We start from the raw sequence: 12,905 nt of genomic DNA on the forward strand, positions 1-12,905 counted from the left end.
TGCTAATGAAAATATTTTCCAAACAATATAACCAATCACTTTCAAGAAAATATTTTTCAAAACATGGATTTTCCGTAAACAAATGTTTTATAAATGAAGTTGAGCAATTCTAGACTCCATTTATGTTTTACTTGGAACCTAAAGCTCACTTATTGAAAAAGTATTCTAATTTTTGAAATCTAAAACTTAACCTTCATACCTAGAAACCCGAAATTTACCATGTTATAAATTCCAACGTTGAGTTCCAAGATTTATCCAAATTCCACTTGTACTATTGATTAAATGATTAATGATCACCATTTTCTACAATCCACTTATCACAATTTATATTTAGACTCATGAACATTATTAAACATTAATAAAGTAAAAATCTCAATCATGAGTGATTTTAAATTCTATATTTGTGAAAATATATAATAAGAAAAAAACATAAGAACTTGTTTCACGAACTTGAAACTACTTTTCAAAACAAGTTAATTAATTTTTGAAATCTGAAACCTATCCAACATATATCCAACATATTTTAGAACGTAGAACTAAATCGGTTTCCGATTCTATTGTAGAAGAATACTCATCCCTATCTATAGAAGGGACAACATATAACGCCCGATTGAAGATGCACGAGGTTGTGCATAAATTCGTTCATGGAAACAGCAGATGACGTCGGAATGCGACATAGCATCGCCAAATTGAACGAGAAACGGTCGAACACCGGCGATGTTAAATGTCAATGCAATTTACACCCGCAGAGAAGACAAAAAGGCATTGGGGGAAGGAGAGTCGGTTCGAAGAAAGAGGCGTCCGTTCCCAAATGAAGCGAATGGCACGTTGTCTACAAGGCTGCAACATTGCTTAGAGATAACCAATTCTTTAACAAAATTTAAGAGAACATATTTTGCTAATAAGGATGTTTGCTTGCCGATCTCATTCAGAGAATTATTGGTTTCCATGCGAAGAAAAGGAATGTCTACAGGGGAGGAAAAATGCATGCAGGACAAAAGAAAATTTAAAAAAGCAGAGGCCCACCAGAGTCACCAGATTCACAGGGGAGGAACAATGCATGAACTGAAAGCGTTCCTCTAGCACACTGCTCAGAGCCTCCAGAACAAAATTTGCACAACCTCAAAATTGTTGTGCCTCGTTCTGCTCAAGCAGCACCGCACCTCCCTTATTTTTTCTCCCCTGTTTTGCGCGGTCGCACTTATCACCTAAATGATCCTTCGCCACTTTCTTTGCTTCAGTAGCTTGACATGAGATCTTGCATATCGCCATATCAAGTTAACCGGAGTTTCTCCTGTTTACAAGGCAATGTCCATATGAGAAAGAAGGAAAATGCAGGAGGCCCCTATATTGATCTTGGATGATCACCAATTCCCCCACCGACGAGTATCACGGGCTCTGATCGTCCCTGTCTAGACCGAAATGCTCTCTCAGGATACTTCTTGATGTCTTTCCAAACCCTTTTGCCACTTCTTTCATCACCTGGAGTTTATGGACTTCCTGCTTGATTTGATTATTCCTATTCAACACGACTTTCAGCAAGTTGTCAAAGTCATCTGATTTTTCTTTACACGCCAATTCAGAGCTCTCCTGCTCCAGCTGCTGGTACAGATTGTGAAGATAACGCTTCTGAGAATGAAGCTGTTCCTCTGCAATTCTATATTCAAGTTCTTGTGACTTTCTCAGTGACTGGAGGACCTGATCAATCTCTTCATCAAGTCTCACAGATTGAGTCCGATGATGAAAAATAATGGACTCAGCAGCTGATGTGTGTCTACCTTCTAGAGAAGGATTTCCATTATCAGTCACAGCTGCGTATGACGTCCAACACCCAGGTGAACATCAAACTGTAAATAGCTTATCCATGTAAATGTGCTTGAAAGTGACAACAAGAATAACAAATGCATTTAATCCTAATGAGATGCATGCACAAAGAAACCAGTTGTTTCCTAGGGAAGCTATTTAAGGGAGTGACACAGTTCATTCCTTAATCATTATATTGCCAGAAAAAGGAATGAAAAGAGCAGATTATTTTGATACGTAGAAGAACCAAAGCTGTGGAGAAGTGTATAAAAGTTCTCAAAAAGAGAGAGAGAGAGCAAGGGAACAACCTGAACTGACGTTTGCTGTTGAAATTTCATCAGGAGGAGCACATTTTAGCTGACGTAAATATTAAATAGTCATACTGCAAGTTTTGAAGGGTAGAGACACAAGTACTGCAGCAAAAACAATAAGAAATCAGTGGTACCTTGGTCAAAGCAGACTCGATTAGTTTGAGCAGAGTCTTGGCACTGGTTTTTTGAGAACCACGTAAGAGGCTGAAAGCAAGTTTCAAAATTTTCTCACGTTCATCAGGAGAATCAATAGATTTAGAAGCCTCCAACAGTCTGGTAACATGGGGGACTAGCCCAGTTTTCACATCACAACGTCGGCAATAATATTCAGCATCCAACCCAATTACCCCTCCTACCATTCCAGCCATGTAAGCTTGAAGAGCACAGTCCAGGTGAGCAATATGCCCACATATTTTATTCCCATCAATCAATGCTTCGCATTTGATGTAATCACACCATCCACTAGCTGGACTAACGCTCCTCCAACATAGGATGCAACAACAATCTCGGCAAAACTTGGGTTCACTGCAACAATGATCACAAGGCCAAGATGGGCTGACAGGTTTCTCTGCTTGTTCAAGTAGGCTACTGCACATCCTATTTCGTGCCTTGCACCTCAAACTGCCATGATCAGGATCTGACTCAGAATGCTTTGCAATCTCTTCATTATGTACAGGAAAGAATGGATGCCTTACAGCAATGCCTGGCAAATGAAGCCACATTAAGCATGAAGAAGTTTCAAGGTGAAAAGAAAAAAAGTTTACAGAGAAATGATCCACATGATCCTGTGCCTAGATTTACTTATAGGCACTGTTTAACACAGCAGACAAAAAAATCGTCATCTACAGTTATTTAACAGTGATGGAACTCCATTCATGTTGTGCAAAAGGAGCATCAACCATCAAATGAGAGCAGGTGGGATGAGCTGTATATAAGTCACCAAATCTGAACTTCCAATCTCCAGCAGTGAGGCATCAGAAAAGGATCTAAGTTATTATGAGTAAACATCACTTTATGGAGTGAATTGAAACAAAATTTAGGAGCAAGCAAGCAATTGAAGGAACAGAGTGTAATTCACAACTTGGTGACTGGACAAAACAAAGTTAACTGGACAAACAATACTGAATGCGCGTAAGATAGAACAATTTGAATATGAAAAGTCACTAGGTGATCTAATATATACTGTGAAAAATTATGTAAACAACCAAAAGTTTTCTCAGATTAAATGAATGAAACACCACAATTGACATAATTGTGATTTGATGGTGAATATGGTATGTAATAGTACTAAAGCTGCTCTATGAAAACACTCAAGGAATGACTCTTATATAAAAAAAAATGGCAGATAAGTTGTTAACTGATTACCGTGTACCAATGGCAGTTTATTCGAGGGGATTTTCCAGATGAAAGATTTGAAAAAGGCATCAATATCCGCATTGGGGAATTTGGTTCGGATGTACTGTCCAACTGAACGTTTACTCGCAAAGCAGTACTTCTTGCACGTCAACTTCTCAGACGCACGGAGTCGCTTAGGAAGATAAAGGTACCTATCCTGATAGTGGCCCGTAATGGCCACTCTCTTCCCCACTTTCCACCCCCATATATCACCAGGAAGAGGAAAATTCTCAGGAGCATAAGGCTGACCTTCGCCAGATATATCGAATGAAAGTGGCTGGAGATCACCATTTTCCTTTACCTCAGAACTCTTTCCATTACTCTCATCAATGATAATGATCTCCGTTGATTCCCGCATCTCCTGACAAATAATTGGACCATGGATGTTTCCATGAGTCTCATTAGCGCTATCAATTTTGGAGGCTTCCAAGGATTCTTGCTTCATCTGAAAAGTCGTAAAAACAAGTCAATTATGACAAGCAACTCTGAAAAGCACAAGCACTACAAATATCAAATGTACAAACTAACTCTTTAGGATCCCAAACATCACATGCTTCTCCTAAGTAATGTCCTAAACAAGTCAACATACGCATCTTAAGTATCACAAAGCTTTCACAAAGTACATCCCACACCCATTTTTCTTTTCTCGAATAAACAGCATATCTAAAAAGAGTCCCAGCAACAGAAAGATTCAAGAAGATCATATAGTTCTAAACAAATGACAACAAAGATACAGTTTATACCGCCAGACTGAAGTTTCCTAGTATGGACATACTCTAACAAAAGGCCCGCCAAAATCTCATTGCCAAAATCGCGAGTAAGACACACCAGCACGATATCCCGAACCGGGCTAATTCGGCAAGCTAATAACAGCGGAGCCGGGCTTCCTACTCCAACAGTCAATAAGAACCCAAGAGCATTTGACACTCTATCCTAAGGTGGACTTGCCATTAGCATCAAATCGGTCACGTTCTGGAGCAATATCAATATCAAAATCAACATCAACATCAACCCCAACAAACAAAAGTTTCAAACGCGATTTCGTTCCATCACCCAAATGTACGCAGTCCCCGGATCGAGACAAGCAACCGAAATCCAAATCTTAAATCGAAACAACAGACAAATGGGTCTTCGAAAAATCATTCCTTTCCTCCAACTTCCCACACATTAGCTCGATACCTGAAACGGATCAATCTCTCCAGAATTCGAACAGGAACGCCAAAAAAGAAAAATCAAAGCACCCCCCGTCAAATCACGAGGCCTAAATCAGCAGACGCGAGCTCCGGAATCGCACGCGCGCCGCCGCCGGCGATGCATTTCCCTCCGCGCCACGGGCTCAACGTCGCGGAACCGAAGAAGCGAAGAGGGTTGCGGGCGAGTGCGTTCTGCAACTCTCGGTTAAACCCTAGATTGGTGCCGAGATCTCCGCATGCTGTTCCAAAGATCCGAACTTCAATCCGGGATTAGGGGGGAACTAATCCGCTCGCGCGTTGTGGCGGCGCGTGGCGGCGTATGCTTCAAATGGAAACCCCACGTGGCGCATGCACTTTCCTCGGTTTGCTCTCCTTTTCATTTTTAATTAAAAAGAAAACTCTCTGCATAATCACGTTTATACGGCCGACAATATTATTAAAAGTATTCGAGCAATTATAAATGATATAAACTTTGTTATGTGCCCGGTCATTTCTTTAAAAGGTTATCATTTTTCTATTGTGGCCAATGAACTTGTACTCTATTTACTAATCGGTTCACGTGTTGTAGCAGTGTATAACGATGATGGTTTCGTATTGAAACCCAATTGATACCGGCACTTTCCTACTTTTTTTTCATTTTCAATAAAAAAAAACTGTTTGCATAATCACTTTTTATATTGTCGACATTAGAGTTAGCAATATTTGAGCTATTATAAATGCTAACAATTTTATTATGATAGTGCGCAATCGATTCTTAGAAAGACATTGTTTTTTCAATGTGGTTGATGAACTTGCAATTTTATAATTGATTGAAAATACAAAAGTTCGAACTTTAATTTGAGATTAATGGAACTAATCAGATCACAGGCCGCATGTAGCAATAATGGCTTTAAATTGGAACCCAAATGGCACAAGCACTTTCTTGTTTTGCTCAGTGCATCATCACGTTTTATATTGCCAACATTAATGTTAACAATATCTAAGCAATTGCAAATGATATGAATTTTACTGTGATAGTGCACAATCAGTTCTTAGAAAGGTATTGTTTTTCTAATGTAGTTAATGAATCTGTAATTTATATAATCGATTGAAAATATGAAATCCAAACTTTAATTTGAGATTAATGGAACTAATCAATTCATGCATCATGACAACACATCATCACGTTTTATATTGTCACTTATTTATTTCCAAATAATACTTTGGTCTGAATAAATCAACATGGCATTGATTTATTGGTATTGGAGTGCAAGAGATGTTATTAGAAAAATTCTCCAACTTAGTTTCGGGATGGGATGTGTACTTTTTGCCTACTTATATTGTAAAAATAAGTGAAGGTGAACAATTTTTTTTTTTTTGGACCAAATATAAATTAACCCAAATGCTCATATTATTATTTAGGCCCTGTTTGGCAACATGCCAAATAGTGACTGATTCTGATTTTTTGTTCCTAGAATCAGTTTGGGACGAGAATTGCGTTTGGTAAAATTTTTGTTCTCAGGAACAAATTTGTTCCGAGAATCGGTTTGGGAGTAGATTTGAGAATAAAAAAAGTTGATTCGCGTCGGAGAATTAAAAAAGAATCAACACAATAAAACTCTTCTTCTTTCCTTCCACTATCCCGCGACCGTCGCCCGTCGCCGCCCGCCGTCGTTCGCCGCCGCCCACCACCGCTCCGCCGTCGCCGATCGCGCCAGGCTCGCCCGGCCCACCAGCGGCGAGGCTCGCGGGGCCGGGCGAGGCCCGCCCCGGCCACGGCGGGCTCGCCCTAGCCGACCGGTGGCCGGGCGGGCCTCGCCCAACCCCGACGAGCCTCGCCGGCCCGCGAGGCTCGCCCGTCCACCGGTGATGCTCGGTGGGGCCGGGCGAGCCTTGCCAGTGCCGCGGCGAGGCTCGGCCGACGAGGGCCGGCCTCGCCAAGGGCCGGCAACGCAGAGTGAGGTCACCGGCCCTCATTCGGCCGGTCGCGGCCCGGCGACCGGCCACAAGAAGAAGAAGAAAAATAGGAGAAAAAGGAAAAAAAGAAAAGAAAAAAGGAAAAAGAAAAGGAAAAAAGGAAAAAGGTAAAAAAAGAAGAAGTAAAAAGTAGAAAAAATTATTTAATAATAATAATAATAATTTGGAACATAATCAATGAACACGTTATCAAACGCAATTCTATTCCAGAATCAGAAATTTTAGACAAGTTACTAAACACGTTTTTTACTCAGAATCAGTTTAAGGGAACATAATAAAAAATAATAATTTCTTGTCAGAATCAATTTCCGGGAATAGAATCATTGTCAAACGCGCTCTTACATGTTCTTGTTGATGGGTCGATAGATTGTGATCTATGCATGGCAAATAGTTAAAGGAATGTGACAATTAGATCTATAATTCTATACTACTTTAAGAATTTATGCATATCAAACTCTTTAGATGATGATATTAAAGTGGTATCTTGTGAAGGGTTGAAACATTTTAATCGGCAAGCATGAACCGATTAACATATCAAAAATCACTCTATCAGCAGACAAGGACCCAAAGAGAGGATCGTCAAGAAACAGCCCAGAGTTTCAAAAAAGCTGACGAGTTTCTACCAGGATTTGCTTCGTGGAATTCGTCTTTGGAACGCAATGGTCTCCTTCTTCTTTGGTAGCAGGTGAGATAGACGGTACTGCACTGGGGACATGCGAACCGGCCATGATCGGCCCCACCTCTGCATCGTAGCTGTTGGTTTTTCCATTTGGGGCCAGTCGATTCTTGAACCGATGGGTACGGCCGTTGCTTTATTGCTCTATTCAGCTGCTGAAGCAGCTTGAAAGCTCAAGCTTTGACCATGGCTCTGCGACTCTGGCTGCTCTTGGTGGTTCCAGCTTTGAATGCAGAAACATTACTATTCACCTAAGTCAATCACTGCATGCCAAATATTGTAAATTTAATTATAACTTCTTTTTTCGAAATGGGATGAGGTTTATCGTGGAGCAATTGATTTCAATAGACAGAGAGATTGCAATTGTACGGTCAAACGAAGAAAAAGAGTTTTAATCAATAAAATTCTAAATCAACATGTAACTTGTATAGGATGAAGTTTGTGATGTAATGCGAAATACAAAAAATATCAACGTAGAAATCGGCACGATCTTGACATATACCGCCCCATTTTTCACTAGGATATAAAACCTAATTAAGGAAACTTAATATTTTCTATTGTACCGTCGTACTATATGTAATCAGCGTTTTGGGAATTAATTTTTTTTTTTATAGAATAAAATGATTAAATAGTGCTTCTGGAGCACTTGTCAACAAAACCTTTGTTAATAAAAGTTTTGTCTAGTGAGGTGAATATAAGTTTTAGCTATTTCAAAATGTGGAAAAGAAAGTATTTGACATAAACAATATAAACAACGTAAATTTGTTCCCGCAATACGTATGTTCAAATTTCATCAAATTAAAATGAAAGGAAAAGTTTTATTTGGGTCACATGAGGATACATTTTGTTCATGCTCTTAGTAGAGCGGGATAGATTTTCATGTAAACTCACAAATTTAAATAATGAATGAAAGCAACTTTTTCTCTCTCTCTCTTTTAAGTTTCAATGTTGTTATCATTTTCGGATCACGTTACTATTAGACCGAACATTTTATCACGTAATTCATTTGTGTTGAATGTTTAAATTTATAAATGAATAAAACTGAGACATTTTTTAATGCAATAAAAAATTGAAAAAATTAGATAGTACATGTGCCCTAGAACTTGTGGAACCGACAAAGTTTCATAATAATTCTGAGAGCCTATAGAATAGTTCCAGGTTCTAAAAACTTGGAACCATGCATACCTATAAGGTTGTTCCAGGATAGGACAGGTATTCCATCCACTCTCAACACCTCTGATAAATACAATGGTTTTTGAAGACCAAAAATGACAATTGTGAGAAATAAATAAAGTAGGTTGCAATCTTTAGATTTTGAGGAAATTGCCGGTGATAAAATAAGCATCGCAAAAATTGGATTTCGTTAGCAAGTGCCCATTTTTAGTACCTAATCTTAGAAGGTTTATTAAAACTAGTGCATTGTCTCTCTCAAGGTACGCGTATTAGTTCATTGGAACCCTAAATATTTCTGTTATTATAAGTATGGATAATGAATTTTTGAGAGCACTCATTGGCAAAACCCTTCATAATTTAGTTTAAGGAGAGTTTCAGTGTTTTTTAATGATTAAGAAGGGTGCCGTGCCAGAACGATTTATTAAGAAGGAAAAGGTGCAAAGAAAAGTTAGGCTAAATAATTTTTTTTCACTTATTACAAAATAAAATTTCTTTTCATTAATGAGGTGTTTTCTAAGTTTCAAAATAGTAGGCGTATAGCTTAAATCATAATATATAGCCACCTAAGTTTGTTCTTATTTTAATGCAGAAATATAGTCAACGCTCGGTAGAAAAAAATTATATCCTTGCATTAGTATTACATGTGCATTTGACATTATTAAAAAGTTGTTCAGTACACATCAACCAATTTGAAATTATATACATTGAAATAATGTCTTTCTCTGTCCAACGCAATATGTTAATATGTTGAACATGACTGTTATTTTAATCCAGAAATATAGTCAACGCTCGGTAGAAAAAAATTATATCCTTGCATTAGTATTACATGTGCATTTGACATTATTAAAAAGTTGTTCAGTACACATCAACCAATTTGAAATTATATATATTGAAATAATGTCCTTCCCTGTCCAACGCAATATGTTAATATGTTGAACATGACTGTAAAGATACTTAGATGTGAAGCAGACTGAATTTTCTTTTGTCCAGGAGATTTGTGGCATGAAAGAATGAATTAAGCTTCAGAGATTAACAAAGAAAAACAAGAACTAGACACGAAAAGAAAAGCTGTTTCTGTAATGAGCAAGGGAGAAGCAAGAACTTCAATCAAGTAGCCTTAAGCAAAACAAAAAGAGAGAAAAAAGAAAAAAATCTCTGCATTTTTCTGCCAATTCGATGCATATAAAATAGAATGAGTTTTCAAGTTCAAAGACTAGTAGGTTGTGGACATTACAAGATCAATAAGCCGATTTTTTAGATTTTGGTGGTTTGAGAAAAGCAAAACTTTTCACAAAGTGGTGACTCGAGCTGATGAATTACATGCCATAGCAAGCCAAATTGGATTATATCCCTTTCTCGCCCATTAATTGACTGATACTTCAAGCTACATTGTGCATCCTGTTGCAAACAACAGCATGAGAAATGCCAAAATAGCGACAAAGTTGTCAAACAAAGACAATTTTGAGAGATGTGCTGTGAATTGTGATTCAATTTTGTTTTTATTAGTAGCTCTTTCCAATGACTCTAGCAATTCAAATCACACAACTGGTGACCTTGTTAAACCGATTGAACTAAGCTTTCATATCCACATCGATTCAAGAAAACATAGAGAAAATTCCATTGTAAGGAATGAAAGACAAAAGCTACAAGGCATGGTTAATGCTGAAATCGTTAGTTGTCGTGCAAAAGATCTATTTTAGTCATATTTCTCAAAGGAGAAACCTTTGAGAGGTGCATACCTGGCGAGAATCTTAGCCATTCGCTTTTCAGCATTTTTCTCTTCATTTCCCATATTGGGATTTCAGTAATGGCACTCTGGATCTCTTGCATGACAACTAATACAAAGTTCACTATGATCTCTTGCTCAGCAGCCACCCAAACTTTCGCCTTATTCGTTGAGTCGATGTCATGAGCAAGTTCAGCTTTCCTGGACTGAAACTGTGCAATTTGTTTTTCTATTTCTCGCACAATAGATGATTAGGAATCTATTTGAGACTACAATTGTCCTTTTGCCTTCTTCAGCTCACCAAACTCTTTCTTGAAAGAAGAAACCTTTTCCTTTATGGTTTGAAGATCTCCTAAAAATTTGGTAGCCTGCTTAGCAATCCCCTTAGCACGTAGAGACCTCGCTTTCTTTGGGAATTTCTTCGATTGACCTCAACTTAAGTAGTTGATCAACGGTCAAGATGGGATTGGCCGCGAGCTTCTGTACTAAAGAAATAATCTCCTCTCGGTACTCTTAGGACAACAAGCACGAAAAATCTAGGGCAAGAATGGAAGAAAGCTTCTTGCGGTAAGTAGACATTTCCTCTGCCTGACTAGAATCTTCATAAGTGGAAGGACTCCGCACCTGAGCTTCATCATTGTGCTAAGAAAGAATATGATCCAAAGACTTCAGACAGCCATCAACATCTTCAAAAAATTGAGTATGAAGTTCTTAAACATTTTGCACATCTTGTGCCTTGAAATCCTTAGATGCATAGTAGCTATGACCGATGTTTTGTTTAGGAGCAACGTCCTCAAGATCAGTTTGTGGCTTGGAGCCTCATTTTGAATATCCATTTTCATTACTTGTACTGTCATCTAGTAGGTCACACAAGTCAATCACAGACTCGTCATGTTTAGTGTTGGCTTGAGCTTGTATTTTGTAAAATTGTTGGGTGCTGCGCCTAGGTAAGGCTTGTGACATAGTTGATCCTATTGTTTTCATCCTCTTGGAATTACAAAGGGCTTCTTGTCTCCTCTTAGATGCAATTTCAATCGATGGTACCTGTGGAGAGAGATCCGGATGCAAATTTGCACATCAAAGCGATTAAAAAAAAAAGACTGGGACAACTATGGTATCTTAAAATTTGCTTGTCTTGGCTCAACATTTTTACACATACATGGCAACCTGTATACACTTCTCTACCAGCAAAGTGATTAAACTGGAATACATGAATAACATCTATTACCTCTAAGAATGTACAAATGAGTTTTCCATCAAAAGTGGCAAATGACCAAGTCCTTAAATTTTCTAACCTTAGCAATAAGTACTAGCAATTACCCAGATTACAAATGGTGTGGTGAAACAAAGAGACTTTCATTTACATCACTTCTCACTAGAGGAAATGCTAGAATTCATACTTGACTATATACCCTTTATACATAAATAGTAGGGCCTTGAAGTATTTTGAAACTTCATATATTTGGCATCCTCAATGCAGATAGCAAAATGTAAATATAAGATTTTAAACCAAGAGGATTAGTCATTTCCATGAGTAGCTTGCAGTTTGTTATCTTATTGTCTTCAAAACCCTAAGTAGGGCTCGTCCTTCTCCTTTGTGATATTTTTGAACTCCTCATGCTCCCTTAGACTTGTCTAAATTTTCTATTTTCTACACCGTCTTCTATCGTATAACGATCTAATGTCCTAAACATCATTTTAAATCAATGTTAATGCCATAACTCACCAAATAGATGAACAAACAAGTGATTGCAAACTAGAACTTATACAAACATTATGACCATTAGAAGTCCTTCCGCATTCCAAAACATGGACTTCTTTATTGAATGACAGGCCAATAACGAGATTATCAAAACTTTGTAAGAACTATGAAGAGATGTATTGTTTGAACGAAGACTTGCTCCCAAATCTATAATTACCGCCATGGACACGGAGACGCTTTGGAAGATATAAAAACCTGTCTAGATAGAAACCAGATGGAAAGGTCTTGCAACCGACCTGATGAAGCTAGTACGAATACCTAAGGGGGTGAATAAGTGTTTAAAAGAAGTCTTGACAAATAAATGCGAAATAAAATAAGTTACGAGCAAAGTCTAAATAAAGATTGGAGTCTGATAAACAAGCCCTTAGACTTTTAGTAAATGTTCAGAATCTGTTATCCGATGAAATAGACTTTTGAAATAACATGTAAGTGTGCAACAGACTTAAATAAGAAGAGCTAAGGGAAGAAAAGATTGCACACGAAATTTATAGCGGTTCGGCTTAGATCAAGTCTACGTCTACTCTCCCACGCTAACAACCTATTGGTTGGATTCCCCTATATGATCAACAAGATATTGCAACTTTGATTGCAAATACTCAGTGGTAGATCGCACTATCTCACTAAGTCACTCTTTTGGTATTTCTCTTACAATCACAAACGTTTAAGCTCATGAAAGATAAGTGTATGATTAAAATTCGCTTAGACTTTAGAATTCAAAATTCTATGTTCCGTTTCTTACTTGCTCCTCGATTCTTAGTCTTTTAAATACTCATCCACTTCCAAACTAGCTGTTGGGGCATATGTTACTTTCTATCAAGTTGTCTCGTTCTGAACATGCTTCATTTTGAACCTAATACGTTTTGAACTTATGTCTCGTTTTGGACCTTGTCACGTTCGAGACTTATGTCTT

The 12,905-nt window shown here is 38.0% G+C and overlaps 1 protein-coding gene across 1 annotated transcript; it reads right to left on the reverse strand.

Moving 5' to 3' along the window:
- Positions 1-852: 852 nt before the first annotated feature.
- Positions 853-4,978, reverse strand: LOC104414791. Its single transcript, XM_010025965.3, has 5 exons — positions 4,689-4,978; positions 3,480-3,954; positions 2,249-2,817; positions 2,112-2,160; positions 853-1,811 (listed from the first exon to the last, which is right to left on the reverse strand). The coding sequence occupies exons 2-5, from the start codon at positions 3,952-3,954 to the stop codon at positions 1,390-1,392; spliced, it is 1,515 nt and encodes a 504-aa protein (XP_010024267.2). The 5' UTR covers positions 4,689-4,978; the 3' UTR covers positions 853-1,389.
- Positions 4,979-12,905: the final 7,927 nt, after the last annotated feature.

Source organism: Eucalyptus grandis, chromosome 8 (genome assembly GCF_016545825.1).
Source record: "Eucalyptus grandis isolate ANBG69807.140 chromosome 8, ASM1654582v1, whole genome shotgun sequence".
Taxonomy (NCBI): Eukaryota; Viridiplantae; Streptophyta; class Magnoliopsida; order Myrtales; family Myrtaceae; genus Eucalyptus; species Eucalyptus grandis.